Source organism: Chaetodon trifascialis, chromosome 9, assembly GCF_039877785.1.
Source record: "Chaetodon trifascialis isolate fChaTrf1 chromosome 9, fChaTrf1.hap1, whole genome shotgun sequence".
Taxonomy (NCBI): domain Eukaryota; kingdom Metazoa; phylum Chordata; class Actinopteri; order Chaetodontiformes; family Chaetodontidae; genus Chaetodon; species Chaetodon trifascialis.
Window position 1 is genome coordinate 30,196,616 of NC_092064.1, and position 23,215 is coordinate 30,219,830.

The window sequence follows — 23,215 nt, forward strand, 5'->3', positions numbered from 1 at the left end:
TTACCCTGGTAATTGACCAGGAACTATGTGTGAAAGCTAAAACTAGTGCAACAGACCAATCCAGTCTCATCTTCAAATGTGCAACACCTGTGTTGGTCATGTGAATTTTAGAGCGTCAAATTGGCTTCAAGGCCTGGTGCACTTCCTGGTGTCCCCTTTGATATCGGGGTTGGCAGGAGCTCCTGAGAGGGTGTCTGTAGCCAGGACGGTAGGTGAATGTCATGCAGTCTGAACAAATGAAAGGTTCTTATGGTCTATCCACACACCAAATGGATGTTCTTACCCCTCAAACCAGTGTTTCCATTCCTCCAAGACAAGTTTCATGGCATGTAGCTTCTGATGCTATGATTTTGCTGGGCAGTGTAAGGGAAGTCTTTAGACTGAGTGCTGAGAGAGAACAACCACAAACCACTGTCTAAGGCATCGACCTCCACAATTAACCGGCACAAAGGATCTGGCTGAATAAGAAAAGGTGAGATAGTGAAGTTCCTCGTTGTTTAGTATGGTGAGCGACTCGAGTGAGGACCTTTCCTTTCAAGGCATTAGTGCCAAGAGGAGTGGCAAACAGCTCAACTCCTATGCAAGCCTCGGAAACAAGACTGCCATCAAGAACATTTTCATCTGCGTAGGAGTCCACTAAGGCAAGCAATGGAGGGAACTGAATAGGTGAATAGGAGGGTTTATTGAAGGATAGCAGGAATTTGGTAGATTGGAGAGACAATGAATAGATTTCTGAATATACTTAAATTAGAGGCCTGACGCATGTGATTACCATGGTAGCTGAAACAGCAAGCAGATTTACTGGAGAGGTGTTGAGCTGATTGAAGGCAGGTGTTTTGGTTCAGGGACCCATGAGCCAGGGGAGTGATGGCCACAGAGACACTGACAAGAAAATACCAGGGCAGACCAAAGCCATGATTACCACAGCACTGTTCATCCTTGACACAGATTTAACACTATCATTACCAAGAATTTCACCTTCAACTAAACTATGCTCCCCCACTCAACATGTCACAGCCAGGGAAAGCTGAGTCGTATGCCAGAGCCAGTTTGTCAAAAACTAAAGCTTTCACCTGCAGCCATGCTGGCAGCTGCCACCCCTAGTAAATAAAGCAAACTAATTTAGCAATAAACTGAGAAATACTTTGGAAAATGACAGAAAATGAGTAATATGTATGTATTATGCTATTTCAAGATGGCCCCGCAAAAGTGGCAGCTAGTTATAGCAACACCGACCTTTGTTTTAGTGCATTGTTGTACTTTTTATGTGTTCTGTCACTAGTCTCACCTATGGGTGTGCAACTGGTGAGACTGGTGACATGCTTTTTACTCTTTTCTGGACTACTTAGAACCACATTGGGGAATCCATTCAGTCACAGCTCCATTGTTTATACTCGGGAACAGCTGTTGACACTGTGCAACATTAAGGTACTCCCAGTGGAAAGATTCAATATTCCTTTATTCAATATTTCTTTATTGGTCCCGCAAGGGGAAATTCCAGTTACAGCAGCACCAATAAAGCAGATAGAGTAAGAGCAATAGGAGAAATAAAATGGAATGGAATAAAAAATAAACATTGTCTTAAGAAATTATAAATGGTTATTGTTATTGATTAATGCACAGATAATTCACAGGTTATTTGGAGCAGTTTCTGTTGTGCAGTCTGACGGCTGCAGGAAGGAAAGACCTGCGACGCTCCTTCACACACTTTGGATGTAGCATCCTGTCACTGATGGAGCTCCTCAGTGCAGTGAGTGTGTGTTGGAGGGGGTGGGAGTCATTGTCTGTCATGGAGGACAGCTTGGCTGTCATCCTCCTCTCCCCCACCTCCTCCACCTGTTCCAGAGGACATCCCAGGACAGAGCTGGCCTTCCTGATGAGTTTGTCCCGCCTCTTCCTGTCAGCTGCTGTGATGCTGCTCCCCCAGCAGACTACACCATAGAACAAGGCAGAGGCCACAACAGAGTCATAGAAGGTCTTCAGGAGTGCCCCCCCACCCCAAAAGACCTCAGCCTCCTGAGCAGATAGAGTCTGTGATCCCAGTGGAAGTAAGAAGGAAGAGGGGATGCACAGCTGGAGTGAAGCGTAAAGAGAAGAAAAGCATGTGTCCAAAGCGTCTCTTATAATAATAATAATAATAATAATAATAATAATAATAATAATAATAATACATTTTATTTGTGGAGCGCTTTTAACAATACTCAAAGACGCTTTAGAGGAGAAGGGTCAGAATAAAAAAAAATAAGACCATATAGGATGATTAAAACACAATCAATAAAAGCAAAGCAGAGGAGAAGAAACAAGACAAAAACAAAAAGAACAAAAAAATAAGATGGAAGAGCTAACGGTGCTAACCATACTGCAGAGGGAGTACCAGGAGTGTAGCATTATGTGCCTCACAGAGACATGGCTGAATGAATTCACACCAGACTCGCATGTTACTTTAGACAATTTTCAACTTCTGAGAGTGGACAGGAGAGCGAAGGAGAGCGGTAAGAGGAAAGCTGGGGGCATAGTGATGTTTCACAGCTGCATACACCTTCACACAGTATATTAAATGCCCTAGGCCCTAACAGACCAGATCAAAACATGTTTGAGAATTTCAAATTTAAAGCAGATCTGAATTTATCCAGACAGAAACTAGACATTGTTCCTGTTTAATAACCTGGATGAACTCTGCTCTTGTGAAGGCAAACCAATCTAAAGCAAGTTCAAATTTCCTTTGACCGAAACACTTTCTTTCACTGATATAGTGTAAGAAGCAAACCATGTTGTCCTCTCTGACGTGCTCCTCTTGATCCTTCTCTCAGGTCTTAGGGGAACCATGACATCTCAGCAAGAGGCATCTTCCTTCAGGAGGTTTTTTCAGTATGTGGAGGACAGCGGCCTTCGGACATACGATGGTCTGGTGATTCAAAATGCCTCTGACATTGCCAGAGAGAGTGACCGCGTTCGTAACCAGACCAACTGGACCTACCTGCAAGAAAAACACCAGAAGAAGAGACGACAGGAAGAAGCCATCAAGAGGTAGAAAACACTCCTCTGTATTTTATTGCTTTTATCTACTGTAGCAGAACCGGCCTTTAACTGACCCCTTCCTTCCCTCCTTTTCTGGTGATACCCAAGGGAAATGGAGGTGTAAACCCGCCAACCGATTGAATTATAGACCGCCTGGTTTACCTATAATGCAATCTGATTTCGAAGAGAGACAGGAAGTCTGGTTCAGTAAACTACTTTACTTACACACTGAAGAAAGAAAGCCAAAAGGTCAACGCCTATCTCTAAATCAGGATGTCCCACGCTATGCTAATTACTTCCCCAATAGCCCGAGGACTCCATGCAACAAGGCTGCCTGAAGAGACAAATGGCAGGCCTCTGAGGAATCCGCGAACATCAGCAAATGCTGATGGTCGTAAACCGGACATCCCTTGAAGCAACTAGTGACTCACGTTTGTGTGTTTTCCTCAACACTCCAAGATAACCAGATTTTATGTCAAACTTAACTTTTCATGTTTTCAACCTACAGGACTCGGGGTACGCATAATATTGATGTTTTTCCCGTATCTCTGACCCGAAGTATGACCAAGTTGTGATTTTAACGGTTTTATAAAAGTTGTATGAATTGTCACCACAAACTATACTGCCATCTAGAGTTTCCTAACCGTCAGATTGAATATGCTTGACTTGGTACATTTATCGATAAGTAACCGTAATCGTGATAATCAATTTTTGACAAATATAATCTGCCTCTCTTTATTCCTACCTTTATTTTTGTATTAGTTATTCATTGAGTTATTATACCTGTTGGGATAAAACTGTACCATGATTATCATTTAATGTTTTCACCCAACCATAGAAAGTGTCTAATGCATGCTGTGAACAATGTTGAAATGCCATTGAAAATTGGTCATTGAAATTATATGTGATTGACCATAGTGAGAAGCAGATGAGCCCTCGTATGATTCTTTGATTAGTTCAGCTCCATGAGGCAAGATTACACCGCGCGTCACAAAGAGTCTCCCGTGATTCGATGGCCTGCCTTTCGACACGCCCCGGAGCGACCTTTAAAGACTGCGTGTAGTGCGCGTTTCAGTAGTAGCCTTTTAGTAGAGTTTTAGTTTTAGTTTTTTTTGTTCCGTCTAAGTTTTTGTTAGTTAGTTAGTCTTGTTTTTTTTCACGTCTAGTTACCCTCAGCTGAGTTTTTTTTTTTCAATTTTATTTGTATAGCGCCAAATCACAACAGAAGTTGTCTCAGGACACTTTCCATATAGAGCTGGTACAGACCAAGCTGTCTTTTCTTTACCTTTGTCTTAAGTTTTGCACAGCCGTTTTGCTCCTTAAGTTTTCGTCTTCGAGCTACTCCAAGCCATTCCGGGTAGCGTAAATAATCTTCAGAAGACGTATTCTTATAATTTGCCGTAAACTTCAAAGTTAACTTCCTCTTTAGCCCAACGTTTTGTTTTGTTTTCATTAGTGAATTTAGGCAAGTAATACTAATTTTGTAGCCTTCTTCGACCGGCCATAGAAGAGACTCTTAATTTGTACTATCAGTCTAAAATAATCCGTCACGGACTCAACCGAACCAAACCCTGCGGCCAGCTGTTGATCCTTGGTCCGGTTTACAACCATCCGGAGCAGTCCATCATCTGTAACCGACCGCCGAACCAGTTCCAGAGACGCCCCGTTCCGCACCAGTTTGTCATCTTGGAGGTCTGGGCCTTCCACTAGACCACCAAGTAGATCGAGCTGCGGACGAACATCTGGAACGTCTTCGAGCCAGTTCGGAGCAGAGCACAACGGGACGCCAGCAACCAAGTAGGCACGCTAAGTGGGTTTGAATAAGAGTTGGTCCGTGAGGTTAAGAGACGGTCAATTCGTCCAAATTCTCTCCATTAATCGTTCTTTCCCTTAACTCCGCGTTCGCGTCCCCATTACTCCTTTCGACTGCCTCTCACTATCGCCAATTTATTTACCCTTGTGTTGCCATAAGTTTCTTGTGTGTTCTGTCATATCACCTCCCATCTTCTGTCTTATTGTTCATGGTACATTACCCATTATCCACAATTCTGCTTAATAAATGATATTTTGATTTAAGTCCTGGTTAGACGGTGTCCTTTTGAACTGAATATTTACGATCCCTGTATCCAGAATTTACACTTCAGGTTATCAGACTGGTTTACTGTTAGTTCATTCGTTAGTATTTATCAGCGTTATAGCAGTTAATTCCTGCAGTCCTTCTTAGCTGAGGAAGGTGGTGCCCCGACATTTTATCAACGAATGCAACATCAAATTAAGGTAGTACACACTACACTACACTGTAAAGCACTTTGTGATTGTTATCTAAGAAAAGTGCTCTATAAATAAAATTTACTTACTTACTTACATAAAACTGTTGCCACTGCTGAATGTGAAGACAACTGTTGTTTTCAAGTTCTCATGTCTTTATTTGTCATGTGACAGCAGTTAAAGAGACGCACTTGTTGATGATGAAATCCATCCGACAATGGTAAAATGGTAAAAATAAGAATCTAAGATACATGACATATAATCGACATATAATCTGCATTTTTATCATCAACATTTGTATATACTGTGATTGTTTTAATTGACCTGTTCTGGACACACATGCATTTTCTGTCTGTCTGTCCTGGAAGAGGGATCCTTCCTGAGCTGTCTGTTTTTTTCCACCGTAGAAGGATTTGACAATTTTTTCTTTATCTCAATCCAAGATCTAAGGACGGAGGATGTCCTATAATGTACAGATTGTAAAGCCTGTTGAGGCAAATTACCATACTGGGCTATAGAAATAAAACTGACACATCAGCCCTGGATATGACTAGTGGGCAGAGGTGGTGGGTTTTTGGGACTGACTCAGCCAGGAAGTTTGACTTTAAGGAGTTCAGTTCATCTGGGAGAGGTGCAGACATTATCTCAGCACTGCTAGTTTTCCTTTTGTATACTGTGATGGTTCTTGGTCCGGACCACATTTCTGATGTTGCAGCCCACGTAGTTAACTGCCACTTAACTATCCCTGTATTGTTTCTAAGCACTGCTAATAGCTCTCCTGAGCAGATACCTTGATTTCCTGTATACCTGTGTTGCAGGCATCAGTCCATGCTGTAAGTTTGGCATGAATTTCCCCATTAACCCAGGGAGTGTGATTCAGGATTGTACATGCAATAATCCTGCAACATCATCCATGCATTTGCCAATGTCGGCAATGACTGCATCTGTGCGTGTGTGTATGTTGTTGTCCTGAAACACACACCACTTAGGACTAAAACAGACATAGAGTGAAGTCTGATTGGTCAGGCCACCACTGAATGATACGCATCATTGGTCACTCTTTCTTGAGTTTAGGGTCTTTGAAAAGAGCTGGCTGCCAGGAGTCCCAGAGTGGTCAGTATCTATATTTAATGCTGGGATGGAGCGGCCCTGTTCAGTCTTTCTAACTGTTTTTCATCTGATTTGGCGCTAGATGATGTGAAGATGATGATGATAATGATGATACTTGCAGCTGGTTTTCCAGGTTTGGGTCAGTCAGTCTTGAGGACAACCGAGCCTTTGCAAGAGTCAGCATCAGCATCAGCATCAGCATCAGCATCAGCATCAGCATTGCTTTATTGATCCCTGAGGGGAAACTGTTTTTGTTGCAGTGCTTCTTACAAGGATAGAATTAGAATAAAATTAGAAAGAAAGAACAGACAAGAAAACATATATATATATATATAAAGCAAGTATTAAACAAAATATATATACTGAGAAAAAATAAACAGTATATACAAAAGGATGAGCAAATATGCGAAAGGATGTGCAATGGTCAAAAACAGTATATACAAAGGATGTGCAAAAGTTGAATTGGTCAAATATGTGTCAGTATAAGTGAAAAATCCAAGGGCCATTCAGAGGGAGGAGTTGTACAGGTTGATGTCCACAGGCAGGAATGATTTCCTGTGGTGTTCAGTCTTGCATTTGGTGGGATGAGTCTCTCACTGAACGTCCTCCTGTGCCTGGCCAGCACATCATGAAGTGGGTGTGAGACGTTGTCCAAGATAGTCCTTAGCTTATTCAGCATCGTCCTCTCTGACACCACCGTCAGAGTCACACTCCATCCCCACAATGTCACTGGCCTTGCGTATCAGTTTGTTGAGTCTATTGGCGTCTCGCATCCTCAGCCTGCTGCCCCAGCATGCAACAGCACAGAGAATAGCACTTGCCACCACAGACTCAAAAATCCTGAGCATAGTCCGGCAGATGTTGAAGGACCTCAGTCGCCTCAGAAAATAGAGACACTCTGGCCCTTCCTGTAGAGAGCGTCAGTGTTCTTTGCCCAGTCCAGTTTATTGTCAGTGTGTACCCCCAGGTACTTGTATTCAATTCAATTCAGTTTTATTTGTATAGCGCCAAATCACAACAGAGGTTGTCTCAGGACACTTTCCATACAGAGCTGGTACAGACCAAACTCTTTATCTACAAAGAAACCAACAATTCCCCCATGAGCAGCACTTGGAGACAGTGGCGAGGAAAAACTTCCTTTTAACAGGCAGAAACCTCAGACTGAACCAGACTCTGGGTGGGCGGCCATCTGCCTCCACCGGTTGGGTTAGAGAGGAAGAGCAAGAGAGGGAGAGAGACAGAGAGAGAGAGAGAGACAGAGAGAGAGAGAGAGAGGGAGAGAGAGACAGAGAGAGAGAGAGAGACAGAGAGAGAGAGAGAGAGAGAGAGAGAGACAGAGAGAGAGAGAGAGAGAGAGAGAGAGACAGAGAGACAGACATGCAGTCACAGTAACAGTGACAGTGGATGTAATAACAGCAGTAGCAGTTGCAGTGGATGTCAGGCAGGGCCAAGGCAGGAGACGCAGCTGAAATCCACAATCCAGATTCAGACACTGTCCATGGGAACCTGCAAGACGACAAAGCACAGAGACTCCGGGGAAGGAGCTAAGTTAGTAACACGCCGTGGTAGGACATGAGAGCGTGCAGATGGAGAGGGACAGAAGGACGGAGGAGCTCGCTGTATCTTTGGATGTCCCCCGACAGTCTAATCCTATAGCAGCATAACTAGGGGCTGGTCCAGGACCAGCCTGAGCCAGCCCTAACTATAAGCTTTATCAAAGAGGACAGTTTTAAGACGACTCTTAAATGTAGAGACAGTGTCTGCCTCCCGGACAAAGACTGAAGATGGTTCCACAGGAGAGGAGCTTGATAGCTAAATGCTCTGACTCCTGTTCTGCTTTTTGAGACTTTAGGAACCATAAGTAGAAATGCATTCTGGGAACACAGTGTTCGAGTAGGGCAATAAGGTACTATGAGCTCTTTAAGATAAGAAGGTGCCTGGCCATTTATGGCTTTGTAAGTAAGGAGGAGAATTTTAAACTCTATTCTAAACTTTACAGGGAGCCAGTGCAGAGCGGCGAGTATTGGAGAAATATGATCTCGCTTCCTGGTTTTTGTCAGAACACGTGCTGCAGCGTTCTGGAGCAACTGGAGAATATTCAGCAACGAATTTGGGCAGCCTGATAGTAAAGAATTGCAATAATCCAGCGTGGAAGTTACGAATGCATGGACTAGTTTTTCTGCATCATTTAGAGACAAAATATGCCTGATTTTTGCGATATTACGTAGGTGAAAAAAGGCAGTCCTAGATATTTGTTTTACATGGGAGTGAAAGGACATGTCTTGGTCAAAGATGACTCCCAGATTCTTTACAGTGGTGCTGGAGGCCAGCGCAATGCCATCCATAACTGCTATGTCATCAGAAAGTGACTTTCTAAGATGTTTAGGGCCGAATACTATAACTTCAGTTTTGTCTGAGTTCAGCATCAGAAAATTGCAGGTCATCCAGGTCTTTATGTCATGAAGACATGCTTGTAGTCTAGTTAACTGACTGGTTTCTTCCGGCTTCATTGATAAATATAGCTGGGTATCATCTGCATAGCAATGAAAATTTATTGAGTGCTTCCTGATAGGGCTGCACAGTGGCGCAGCAGGTAGTGCGCGTGCCTCACAGCAAGAAGGTTGCCGGTTCGATCCCCGGGTCAGGCGGGGCCTTTCTGTGTGAAGTTTGCATGTTCTTCCCGTGCATGCGTGGGTTCTCTCCGGGTACTCCGGCTTCCTCCCACAGACCAAAAACATGCTCATTAGGTTAATTGATGACTCTAAATTGTCCGTAGGTGTGAGTGTGAGTGTGAATGGTTGTGGCCCTGCAATTGGCTGGCGACCGGCTCAGGGTGTACCCTGCCTCTCGCCCATTGTAGCTGGGATAGGCTCCAGCCCCCCGCAACCCCGAAAGGGATAGGCGGTATAGATAATGGATGGATGGAAGCTTCCTGATAATCTTAGCTAAAGGAAGCACATATAAGGTGAATAGAATTGGTCCAAGCACAGAGCCCTGCGGAACTCCATAGCTGACTTTAGTGAGCACAGAGGAGTCGTCATTAACGCGTACAAACTGAGAGCGATCTGACAAGTAGGATTTAAACCAGCTTAGCGCAGTTCCCCTAATGCCAATGAAATGTTCCAGTGTCTGCAATAGGATGCCATGGTCAATGGTGTCAAATGCAGCACTAAGATCCAATAAGACTAGTACAGAGACAAATCCTTTATCAGATGCAATTAGAAGGTCATTTGTAACTTTAACCAGCGCTGTCTCTGTGCTATGATGCACTCTAAATCCTGACTGGAAATCCTCAAATAAACTATTATTGTTTAGAAAGTCGCACAGCTGATTGGCAACTGCTTTCTCAAGAGTTTTTGAGAGAAAGGGAAGGTTGGATATCAGTCTATAGTTGGCTAAAAACCCTGGATCAAGAGTAGGCTTTTTCAGTAGCGGTTTTATCACAGCTACTTTAAAGGACTGTGGTACGTAGCCTGTTGATAAAGAGAGATTGATCATGTCTAAAACTGAAGAGTCAATTAGAGGTAATACTTCTTTAAACAGCTTAGTCGGGATTGGATCTAAAATACAGGTTGATGATTTTGATGATGAAATTATTGAAATTAGTTGGTGAAGGTCGACAGGAGTAAAACAGTCTAAAACTGCGACAGACTGAGTAACAGTTTCTACGGTTTCTGCGTTTGAAGACAAAACAGTGCCTGTTAACGGCAGGAGTCGATGAATTCTGTCTCTAATAGTTAGAATTTTATCATTAAAGAAGCTCATGAAGTCGGGCTGCACGGTGGCGCAGCAGGTAGTGCGCGTGCCTCACAGCAAGAAGGTTGCCGGTTCGATCCCCGGGTCAGGTGGGGCCTTTCTGTGTGAAGTTTGCATGTTCTTCCCGTGCATGTGTGGGTTCTCTCCGGGTACTCCGGCTTCCTCCCACAGACCAAAAACATGCTCATTAGGTTAATTGGTGACTCTAAATTGTCCGTAGGTGTGAGTGTGAGTGTGAATGTTTGTTTGTCCTTGCATGTGGCCCTGCAATCGGCTGGCGACCGGCTCAGGGTGTACCCCGCCTCTCGCCCATTGTAGCTGGGATAGGCTCCAGCCCCCCGCAACCCCGAAAGGGATAGGCGGTATAGATAATGGATGGATGGAAGCTCATGAAGTCATTACTGTTCAGAGCTAAAGGAATACATGGTTCAACAGAATTATGGCTCTCTGTCAGCCTGGCTACAGTGCTGAAGAGAAACCTGGGATTGTTCTTATTTTTCTCTATTAGTGCAGAGTAATAGGCTGCCCTGGCACTGCGGAGGGCTTTCCTGTATATTTTAAGACTGTCTTGCCAGGCGGACCGAAATTCTTCCAGATTGGTAGAACGCCATTTCCTTTCTATTTTCCGTGAGGTTTGCTTTAATTTGCGGGTTTGAGGAGTATACCATGGAGCTAACCTCCTCTGTTTAATTTTCTTCTTTTTTAGGGGAGCAACAGAGTCAAGTGTCATACGCAACGATCCTGTAGCACTATCAACCAGGAAGTCAATCTGGGAGGGACTAACGTTAGCATAGGAATCCTTTGTTGTATTGAAACATAGCATTGAATTAAATGCTGATGGGATCACATCCTTAAATTTAGCTACAGCACTATCAGACAGGAGTCTGGTATAAGAATTTTTGCCTACTGGATGGTAGTCTGGTAATATGTATTCAAAAGTTATTAAATGATGGTCCGATAACAGAGGATTCTGTGAGGAGACTATTAAGTCTTCGATTTCAATGCCATATGTCAGAACAAGGTTGAGGGTGTGGTTAAAACAGTGAGTCAGTTCATGTACATTCTGACAGAAGCCAACTGAGTCTAATACTGAGATAAACGCAGTGCTAAGGCTGTCATTATTAACGTCGACATGTACATTAAAGTCACCTACAATAATTACTTTATCTGCTTTAAAGACTAAGCCTGATAGAAAGTCCAAGAAGTCAGCTATAAATTCGGAGTAAGGACCAGGAGAGCGGTATACTATAACAAATAAAACTGGCTGCACTGTTTTCCATTTTTCATGAGAAAGAGTGAGAACAAGGCTTTCAAATGAGTTATTGCTATAGTTAGCCTATAACTATAGTATAGTTATAGGCTTGAGTCAAAAATGGCTGCAACTCCACCTCCTCTGCCGCTGCCTCAAGGAATGTGAGTATTAATATGGCTCGGAGGAGTAGCTTCATTTAGGCTCACATACTCTTCAGGACACAGCCAGGTTTCAGTCAGACAAAATAAATCAACATTATGGTCTGATATTAACTCATTTACTAGAACAGCTCTAGAGGACAGAGATCTGATCTTCTCTGTACTTTTGGTTTACTTAGTTTACGTGGTCGGGGGGCAGACACAGTCTCTATGGAGTGTTGGGTGGGTAACTGCTCTAATGGAGGCGCAGAGAAGCGTGTAGGACTGCAGCTCTGCCTCCTGGTCTCAACTCTGAGTTGTCAGGGGTTAGGTTCATAAATAAAATCGGTCAGATTTCTAGAGATGAGAGCTGCTCCCTCCAAAGTGGGATGGATGCCGTCTCTCCTAATCAGACCAGGTCTTCCCCAGAAAGTCTGCCAATTATCAATGAAGCCCACACCGTTTGCTGGACACCACCTTGACAGCCAGCGATTGAATGATGACATGCGGCTAAACATATCATCACTGGTCAGATTAGGCAGGAGTCCAGAGAAAACTACGGAGTCCGACATCGTTTTAGCATATGTACACACCGATTCCACATTAATTTTAGTGACCTCCGATTGGCGTAACCGGGTGTCATTACCGCCAACGTGAATAACAATCTTACGGTATTTACGCTTATCCTTAGCCAGCAGTTTCAAATTTGATTCAACGTCGCCCTCTTGTAATCCTCCACAATGTCCACACCGACCCCCTGGATGGAAACAGGGGTCACCGGTGTCTTGGTTCTCCTCAAGTCCACTACCAGTTCCTTAGTCTTTGCCACATTTAGCTGCAGATGGTTCTGCTCACACCACGTGACAAAGTTGTCCACAGCAGCCCTGTACTCATCCTCATCGCCCTCACTGATACATCCAACTATCGCAGAGTCATCAGAAATCTTCTGAAGGTGGCAGGTCTCTGTGCAGTAGCTGAAGTCTGTGGTGTAGAGGGTGAAGAGGAAGGGAGAGAGGACAGTCCCCTGAGGGGCCCCAGTGCTGCTGACCACTCTGTCTGACACACAGTGTTCAGGTGCACATACTGTGGTCTGCCAGTCAGGTAGTCCACAATCCAGGACACTAGGGGGGCGTCCACCTGCATAGCTGTCAGTTTGTCACCCAGTAGAGTTGGACGAATGGTGTTAAATGCACTGGAGAAGTCAAAAAACATGACTCTCACAGAGCTTGCCGGCTTGAGATGATGGCATCCTCAACTCCAAGTTGGGGCTGATAGGCGAACTGAAGGGGTCCAAGAGTCGCTTGACCATGGGCTGGAGCTGCTCCTGGACGAGTCTCTCCAGGGTCTTCATAATGTGGGATGTCAGTGCCACAGGTCTGTAGTCCTTTGACACCCTGGGCCGTGATGTCTTTGGCACAGGAACGAGGCAGGGAAAGGGAAAATCCTCAGAATGAAAATACAGTTTACAGAAGTGGGGTAGAAGGAGGTTGTTGTATGTAGCTTTGATTTCATGTTGTAGATTGTCAGTCAAATCAGCCAGCTCCACAATAAACATCATAACAAATATGTTCACTTCCTTTTGTTTACTTTTCATGTCTTGAAACTTCTCATCAAATTCCTAATGGAGTTCTGCACAATATTACTTCATTCAGTGCAGCTCCACAGTGGCAACAAGGTATGATTGGCCTTTTTGATCACTGCAAGAGATCATCTATTTCTCTTGGAAAATGCAACATTCCACATCCACTTTTCTTGATGGTTGCCAAGATGCGCGTTGATGTAACATCAACATAACCTCTACTTATGTTTTTGCATTTGGGGACCACCTGGAAAGATGTATTATACTATCAATTTATGTTATATTGTTTTATTACAGAAAACAGGCACATATACAGCCAGGAGGGTTCCCCTTCCCCAGTCTAAAGGAAAGTGGCGTATGCCTTTTTTAAGCCATTTTGGGTACACAGTGATTATAAAAGAGGTCTCAGGAGCTGGTTCAGTTTTCTCCAGTTCTTCATGTGAGAAGCTCCAGTTCTTGTTTTACTGTTGCTGGAAAAGGATGTGAGTGAAGTCACTGACTGTAGGAGCTGCATTTAAGTTTTTATGTTGCACATTATTCACTTCATTTGTTCTGTTTTGTGGAATTGCGTGAGTGTGCATCCTCTACAGGTGGTAATGGTGCCACCCCTTAAATGACTGCTGGCAGAGCATGACGGGGAGAAGGCAGGCCAGTCTGTGAACTGAGTGAACATGCTGTGCGTGGTGTTTGGGCCTGAAACCTGCTGCGGCCCTTTGTCTTGCCTGTGAAACAATTTATGACTTTAAAATATTTGCATCTTTATTTTTGCATTATTTTTGTATTTTCTTTAAATAAACAATAAATGACCAGTAACACTCAACAGTCAAACTCTCTCCCATGGGATTCTTTTTGGACACAAACTGCAAGTCTGACACTGTATCACCTGCTTCCTCAGTGTGGCACAAACATATAGGAAAATAGGATTTAGGGGTTAAAGGAACCATGAATATAAACATGGATGAAAAAGCTCAAGTGCTTGTTCAGATTCTGATTACAATGTATTTATTTTACTTTTATACCTCTGAGCATGAAACTCATGTATATTATACAAAGCATTGTGTTGGTTTTGCTAAAGTCTTTCCATTGGTCCATCCAGGATTGGTGAAGATGTCGCCATGGCAACAGATGGGGCATACTCTGGGAAACATTTCAGGATGGGTTTCATGACGATGCCAGCACCACAGGACCGTCTGCCCCCACCAAGTCCGGGCTTCACTGTCCGATCCCAGTCCCTCCACTCAGTGGGTGGAGGAGATGATGACTCCAACCACAATCGAAAACAACCCCCACCCAAACCCAAGAGAGACCCCAACACCAAACTAAGCAGCAGTTCTGAGATGGTTAATGGAGGTTCCGGAGTCAGCAAGAGAGACACCCAAGAGACCAAAGAGATGCCAGAGCAAGCTGAAGGTGGGAACAAAACACCTGCTGGTAAAATCTGACAGTTGCTGGTTAATCATGACACCTGATGGTTAAAACCCAACAGCTGCTAGTTAACATATGCTGGTTTAGCCTTATATGCTTATAAAAACTGCCCCACCCACCGTATTAGAAAGAGCAACAGTCCAGCAAGTCCTTAGAGGTTGGCATCACAAGTGAAACCTAACATGAAACCAAAAGTAGTTTTGGTGCATAAACCTAACCAATCTGTGTGCATTTCACATCTCCAACTGTTTCACAACATTAAGCACTTGTTGGAAAGGCTTTCTGGCAATAAAGCATTGTACGTCACACACAGATACTTCAGGGTTTGAGAATTTTCTTTCGGAAAAGATGTAGCAGCTGTCAATCAATCTCAGTGTTAGATTTTAACATCACTGTCTGTCTGTCTGTCTGTCTGTCTGTCTGTCTGTCTGTCTGTCTGTCTGCAGCTCGATCTCATCTCTGCAGTGAGGACTCCAAGAAGATGCCTCCACCCAAACCCAAAAGGAACCCAAACACTCAGCTCAGCACTTCCTTTGATGAATCTTACATCCGTAATCATGGCAACAAGACATCTTCCTTGCGATGGGACAAATCTTCATCCCAAAGTCAGAGCCCGGCATCGAGAGACACAGATGATGAGGAACCAGTCTACATTGAGATGGTGGGGAACATCCTGCAAGAGCTAAAAGGTCAAGAAGCTGTGGAGGACGAACAGAGTGAGTCGGTGTATGAGGAGATGAAGTACCCAATTCTGGAGGACTTCTTGCAGGACGCTCATTCTGCTATCATGGATCCTGAAGCCTGGTCGTCCCGTGGCTCTCTGTGCGACATCCCTCCACCTTTTCCCAACCTCCTCACTCACCGCCCACCACTGCTTGTGTTCCCCCCCGCCCCTGCTCAGTGCTCCCCAAACTCTGATGAGTCACCCCTCACCCCATTAGATGTCACCCGGCTGCCCATGATAGAGAATGTGTCCTATAGCAAGTCGGGTGGTGTCGAACACCTGCAGAGCTCCACCCACCACCGCAAGGAGCGAGAGCGGGATCGCGATCGAGACCGGGATCTGCCCTCCACCCACACCATCACATCCTCTGGCCGCTCATCTGCTCCACCTCTTCCCTCAAACTTCTACAAGTCCTCTGCCTCTGCCCACAGTGGTCATGGTTACCCCCGCAGTCAATCAGCATGTCCATCTCCGGTCAGCATGGGTCGCTCTCTGACTCCTCTGAGCCTGAAGAGGCCACCTCCATACGATGCACTGATGGCAGGAGGAAGTATGCCTCGCTCCTCATCTTCCTCTTCCTCATCCTCACACAGGGCTGGGGAGGGCGGGACCAAACTCAGCAACTCTTCATCCACCCACGGCTCCATGCAGAACGTGTCATTGAGGTCACAGACTCCCACGAGCCCACTGGATGAACTCAACAACCTGTTTTCCTCAGGTAGACAGGTGATGAAGAAAGGAACAGGAGGCAGGAAGAACAAAGAGGGCGAAGGTAAACACCCAATACTGCATCAGTGCTTCAACAGTACTACATCAGTGCGACACCAGAGCAGAGAAGTACATCAGTTTTACATCAGTATTATATAAGGTAGACACAGGCTGAAGAAAGGATTGGCAGGTTGGAAGAGCAGAGATTTTTGAAAGTACTGCATCAGTGCTTCAACAGTATTACATCATTATTATATCAGTTTTAAACCAGTATTACGGCAGAGAGACAGGTTGTCAAGAAAGGGTCAGGAGGCAGGAAGAACAGTGAAGGCAAACACTCAGTACTACAGCACTACTTAAAGTGTACTACACCAGTACATCAACAATACTACATCTATGCTGAAGCAGTACTTCAAAAGTACTACATAATTATTATATCCATTTATGCTAGTATTTCTTCAGGCAGACAGGTGATGAACAAAGGATCGGGAAGCAGTAACTGAGTATTACATTTGCACTACATCAGCACGACATCATTACTATATCAGTTTTATGTCACTATTACATCAGGTAGACGTTCCTGTCAGGTAGACTGTAATACCAAGGGGAATGGGGGGGGGGGGGCACAACGAGAACTCAGTGCTACATTATTAGTAAAGAAGTATCACAACAGGTTTAGATGTGTCCTAAGTCAGTATTATATCAGTGTCAGAGTACTAGATCTGCATTACACTACTACTATATCAGGTCTACATCACTGCTACATCTGTATTACTGTTTTATATAGTAGTAGTAGCAATGGTCTAGTACAGCACTGTCCAGATAATGTGTCTTTTGACTGTAGCCCTAACCTTGACTCTCGTTGACTCGACAGTCGACCGTAATGGCTTTCAGCCATTGCTTTCTTTTCAGATAAGCTTTTGATGATGATTCATATGAAAATCGTGTTTAATCAGTTGTCTCTGGCATAGTTCAGTTCAGACTCACATCACATTGAAAAGTCGCACAGAAATGTCTCAGGTCTGAGAGCTGTGACCAGGGTGGTGATGCAGATATGAGACCAACATGTTAAATTGCCATCAGAATAACATACATGGGTGCTGGTCTTACAGGGGCTTCAGTTTACTGCAGTGAGTCTGAATAGAGGTTGTTACCTCAGAGCAGGGTCACTGCTCTCAAACCTTCTGTTGAAACAGGTTTTTACAAACAGAAGAAGTAAAGTCAATCCGCAATATAAAGACAATAAAATGTCTGTAAAATATCTTTAACACCTCCCCCAGCTGTGAGTCAGATCACATGGTCAGTGTCTGATTAATGCTGATTCATTGTAGACAAAACAATTAGGTATATCACTCCAAAATGAAACCTGAGTGTACCTGAGCAGGTGTGATTCTGCTGAACTGATGGAGCTCTGAGCAGAGAGATTTCAGCTGAGACAAACAGAGCTGCAGTGGAATCACAGAGGGATGAACAGATGGAGGACAGTTGTGTGTAGTGTTACTAGGGGAACTACCTTGATTTGATGTTGCATTCGTTGATAAAATGTCAGGGCACCACCTTCCTCAGCTAAGAAGGACTGCAGAAATTAACTGCTATACGCTGATAAATACTAACGAATGAACTAACAGTAAATCAGTCTGATAACCTGAAGTGTAAACTCTGGATACAGGGATCATATATATTCAGTTCAAAAGGACACTGTCTAACCAGGACTTAAATCAAAATATCATTTATTAAGCAGAATTATGGATAATGAGTGATGTATCATGAATAATAAGACAGAAGATGGGAGGTGATATGACAGAACACAAAAGAAAGTTATGGCAACACAATGGTAAAACAAGTTTGGCGATAGTGAGAAGTAGTTGTAAGGGGATAATAAGGACGCGAACGTAAAGTTAGGGAATTAACGAGTAGTTGAGAGAATTTGGACGAATTGACCGTCTCTTAACCTCACGGACCAACTCTTATTCAAACCCGCTTAGCGTGCCTACTTGACTGATGGCGTCCCGTTGTGCTCTGCTCCGAACTAACTCGAAGATGCCCAGATGGTCGTCCTTGACTCGATCTGCTCAGTGGTCTGGTGAAGGCCAAGCGCACCAAGGTTACGAACTGATGTTGGACGGGGCGTCTCTGGAGCTGGTTCTTCGGTGTCGGTTACAGATGAGGGGTGGCTCCAGATGGTTGTGAACCGGACCAAGGATCAACAGCTGGCTGCAGGGTTTGGTTCGGTTGAGTCCGTGACAGATTATTTTAGACTGATAGTACAAATTAAGAGTCTCTTCGATGTCAGTCGAAAAAGGCTACAAAATTAGTATTACTTGCCTAAATTTTCTGATGTTAAAACAAAACGTTTGGCTAAACAAAAAGGTTAACTTGAAAACTTGCGGCAAATTATAGAAACACGTCTTCTGAAAAATAAATCACGCTACTCGGTATGGCTTTTGAGTAGCTCGAAGACGGGAAAAACTTAAAGAGTAAAAACAACTGTGCAAGACAAAGAACTAAAAGACAAAACTAAACATAACGTAACATAATCTAAACAAAACTGAGTAACGAACGCACTGAATTCATGCTGCGGCTGCAGACATTTAAACCTCGCTCCAGAGGCGGGTCTAATGGGCCGGCCGTCGAACATGTGAGACGCTCTGTGACGCGCGATCGCCTCAAGGAGCTGAATTAATCAATGACTCACATGAGGGGCTCATCTGCTTCTCACTATGGTCAATCACATATAATTTCAATATCAAATTTTCAATGACATCTCAACGTTGTTCACAGCATGCATCAGGCACTTCCTATGGTTGGGTGACAACATTAAATGATAATCCTGGTACAGTTTCATCCCAACATGAATAATTACTCAATGTATAACTAATACAAAAACAAAAGAAAAAGAAAGAAAGAAAGATAAAGAAATTAAGAAATAAAAAAATAAAGACTATCTTTGCCAAAATGATTATCATCCTTATGATTATTCCATAATAAAAGTCTCATAAAGCACAATCAACTTCGAACCCTACAAACCCTTAGATGGTAGGAAGGCTCCATTGCAGAGCCTCAGGCAAATCTTAAAACAAAGTTAGATTCACAGCTTGTAATGGGACATGAGAGAACATGGGCATCATACAGATCATGGGTTTAGCCATGTGAATATATCCAGCTTTGATTCATACAGAGATGCAACTGTCAGGTATACCAAGAAACAAAGTCCTCCGGCTTACAAACAGTTCATTTTAAGGTTGGCTACTTTGCAACCCATCAGCAGACTCGGTTTGTGGATTCAGTTGAAGCCTGGCCTTTGTCCTTCCCAGTCGGCTTTACTTCCTTAGGGCTATTGGAGGAGTAATCAGCATTGACATGGGACATCCTGTTTCTCTTCAAAATCACACTTCATTATGAGCATTCTAGATGGTCTATAGTTCAATCAGTTAGACTGGTTTCCAACTCCGTTTCTTATGAGAAGTCAGAGAGGGTAAGAGAAGGTCAGTTAGAGGCTAGTTCTGCTACATGTGTATTATCGTTGTCTCTGGTATTGGTCTTTCTATCTGTCAGCGTTCATCTCTATCTCTTCCTCTTTGGTCTCCATCATGTTGTCCGTCAGTCCAAACTGCAGACAGATTGAAGAGAAGTGATCTCATTAATGCTGATAGGACAGAGAGAGTCACACAGAGTTTGGGTGGCAGAGGTTGAATGTCCTGGTGAACTCAAGGATGAAGGACTGCAGCTCTATGAAGGAGGATTATCAGCAGTTCATTTTGTTTCTGTGGAGACGGTGTTGCCATGGTGACAACTGTCAGTCAGCCATCTGACTGAAGATCATTTTATTAAATAAATGAGGTGTTGAAAGTGGTGATGACACACTGCAGCAGGCAGGTAACACTGTTTTCATATCAAAGATTCAAATCAATTAAAACCATCTTCACAGAATTTTAACAGCCTGCAGGCTTGTTCCATTTCTAGGAAGGATGAAGGGAGGTGTCCCAGCCATGACTGGAGCTTTAAAAGAATCCACGTCAGAGCTGTTGAGGGCTCAGGTCGAATAAAATCAAACCTTAACTTTAACAAAGAAACTTTCTTACTATGTGGCAGACACCTGAGCACAGAGGACAGGACAAATCAGAGAGACAGGTGGACAGACAGGTTCATGGGGTCGATCACTGTATTACCACACAGGTGAGCAGGTGACTCAACTAATAGTGCTGGTAAGACCAGTGCTTATATACTGTGGTGGTTGATGAGGTTTCATTTAATGATTGAGGCCAGGTGTGCTCAGGACAGGAGGGGATGGGCCACACCTGTCGGCCAAGCCCTGCAGTTAAACACATACAGACAGGAGACAGAAGGAGAAAACAGAGGAGATCCTGACACAGCTGATGGGTTTAGATGTGGAATCAAAAACAGAAACTTTTCATTCCAGTTTGATTGGACAGATTTGGACTTTGGCTTGTTTCGCTCTGCTCGGGGGAGATGCCCCTCTATTACAAACGTCTCCTGGTAGAGTCTGAGCGCCAAAGACTTCCTGATGAGACTAAATTATCACGTATTGTCTGTCGTGATAAACAACTCGCTTCACTTCATTCACTTCCTGATTGAAGCACAATGTGAGGATTCTTAAAATAACATCTCTACAGATGTGCAGCGCATCTGACAGATCCATCATGAACATGATCTGCTTCCCTCTGCCATCGTGCAGTTTTACTTTCGGTATTGATCTCAGGATGTGCAGGAGTTAAACAGGTAAATGTTGACCAGCTGCAGGCCAGGTGTGAAGGAAAATACTGTAGTAATATGGAAGTTAAAAGTGCTTTCACGATGATCACAATATGAGTCAGTTTAATAAGCTTTAATGATAACTTTCCATCACATCAGGATCTGATCTGACAGGATTTCAGTGTTTCTATGACTTCCTGCTGAGCTTCTTTGTGTTACGGCTTGATTTGGACAAATCAATTAGCTGCTGATGACAGAAACAATGCAGATGGTTTTATTGTCTCATCATGTGTGTCTCTCCGGTCTTTGTCTCGCTGTGTCTCTGTAGGAGACTTTAGGTCTCTGCCCAGACATGACAGCAAAGACAGAGAAGGACAGTCCAGTCCAGGTTCTAGCAGGATGGGAAGATCGTCTGTCAGCCCCACTATGATGCTGTCTGGAGGAGGAGGAGGAGGAGGAGGAGGAGGAGGAGGAGGAGGAGGAGGAGGTGAGTCCGGCGACACTATGGAGACAAGTTGAGGACGTCGGGTTTACGTTGTCATGAGGGAATAACAGGATGTCAGGGTTCCATGTGAAGAGAATAACGGGTCAGTTAATCAAACATTAAGTTTTCTAATCAGATGCTGAGCATCAAATTCGGATGATGAAGTCCAGTCTGTTGCTCTGTTGTGTTCAAGTTACCTGATCTTTCTCCTGACTGATTACTAGAGGGATCCAGACAGGTGAACACCAGGTGAATAGTAGGCGAAGCTGCTTCCTTCAGTGATCTCTTTGTGTTGATCAATGTCGAAATAATTATCTGCAGAATCAAAGTCGGTGTGTAAACTTGGCCGTTCGGCGTCAACGTCAGGAGTTCCTTCACCAGGTGGGACGCCACAGCGTCACCTGCATGAGCAGCATCACCCTGCCCTCAGCCAGGTACAACACCTGTGAAACACCTGTCTGTTTATCTACCTACATACCCGTCTGTCTGTCTACCTGTCTGTCTGTAAATCCCCCATGTGACTTGTCTGTTCATCTCGATCCATGTTGTGAATCACATATTAAACAGCAATTTTATTTGAAACAGAGACTTTAATGTTTTACATGCGATTAAACTTCACTGAACAACAGACGTAAGAAATCTACAGACGGACAAAAGCTTCATCAGCTGACTGACACGAACTGTAAACATAGTGATATGAAACATGTGAACGAAAGCAAAGGTGAACAACTAACATGTACACAAGTAAACAACTCAATTTGAAATAAGTAAATGTGAACAAGTAAACTTGATGCATTCAAGGGACATTTTATAATTTCAGTTTTGTGTGAAATATTTGGTGTTTAAATGAAGTGTTTTTCTATTGTGTTTCTGGCACTAAAATGAATCTGTACTGACAGTGAAGTTATACTTTAACACTAACAAAGTTTCATTATTGATACTAACATTAAACGAACATTAAACGAACATTAAACTAACATTAAATGAACATTAAACTAACTGAATTTGATCTCACGCTGCAGCACTTTAACAAATTCATTAACAAATTCATTCTCATTAAAACTAAATCGCTTCAAAAACTGTTTAAACTTTGCACTTACACAAAAATAAAATCAAAACTCGGCTAACCCCGCCAGCCAAGGTTAACCCCGCCCACTCACAAACCTTGATGACATGTTGGCCCCGCCCCATTGTACCACTGCCCCGCCCCTTCACCATCATCAGCACCCCCGCCGGCTGACTGATTTTTTCATTACATTTCTTTACATGTTGTTCTGCTTTTTTCAGTGAAAACACTTTTGTTTGCTGACGACGATAAAATCTTTGATGTCACACAGTTAAAACATCAAACTGAAGCTTCGAGTGAAATCTTTGAATTTCTGCAAATAATCTCATGAAAATCTGCTTCTCATGTGACACATGTCAACCTGGACTTACCTGAGGCGTCTGTGATCACCTGTCATCATAACAAATAACATCAGTGTGACACGAGAGTCAAACTGACGACCTGAGAGCATAAATAAACTGTCTGTGTCTCTGCCTGTCTGTCTGTGTCTGTCTGTGTCTCTGTCTGTCTGTGTCTCTGTCTGTCTGTGTCTCTGTCTGTCTGTGTCTCTGCCTGTCTGTCTGTGTCTGTCTGTGTCTCTGCCTGTCTGTCTGTGTCTGTCTGTGTCTCTGCCTGTCTGTCTGTGTCTCTGTCTGTCTGTGTCTCTGCCTGTCTGTCTGTGTCTGTCTGTGTCTCTGCCTGTCTGTCTGTGTCTGTCTGTGTCTCTGCCTGTCTGTCTGTGTCTCTGTCTGTCTGTGTCTCTGTCTGTCTGTGTCTCTGCCTGTCTGTCTGTGTCTGTCTGTGTCTCTGCCTGTCTGTCTGTGTCTCTGTCTGTCTGTGTCTCTGTCTGTCTGTGTCTCTGCCTGTCTGTCTGTGTCTGTCTGTGTCTCTGCCTGTCTGTCTGTGTCTGTCTGTGTCTCTGCCTGTCTGTCTGTGTCTCTGTCTGTCTGTGTCTCTGCCTGTCTGTCTGTGTCTCTGTCTGTCTGTGTCTCTGCC

General features: G+C 43.9%; 1 protein-coding gene across 1 annotated transcript in view; it reads left to right on the top strand.

Annotated features, from left to right (window-relative positions):
• nyap2a (neuronal tyrosine-phosphorylated phosphoinositide-3-kinase adaptor 2a) overlaps positions 1–23,215 on the top strand; it is a 29,235-nt gene that overhangs the window by 2,376 nt on the left and 3,644 nt on the right. The window contains exons 2-6 of the mRNA XM_070970378.1: positions 2,811–3,027; positions 14,217–14,530; positions 14,992–16,041; positions 21,019–21,177; positions 21,496–21,608. Coding sequence (XP_070826479.1) covers positions 2,825–3,027; positions 14,217–14,530; positions 14,992–16,041; positions 21,019–21,177; positions 21,496–21,608 — 1,839 coding nt within the window. The 5' untranslated portion in view covers positions 2,811–2,824. The remainder of the gene's footprint in view (positions 1–2,810; positions 3,028–14,216; positions 14,531–14,991; positions 16,042–21,018; positions 21,178–21,495; positions 21,609–23,215) is intronic.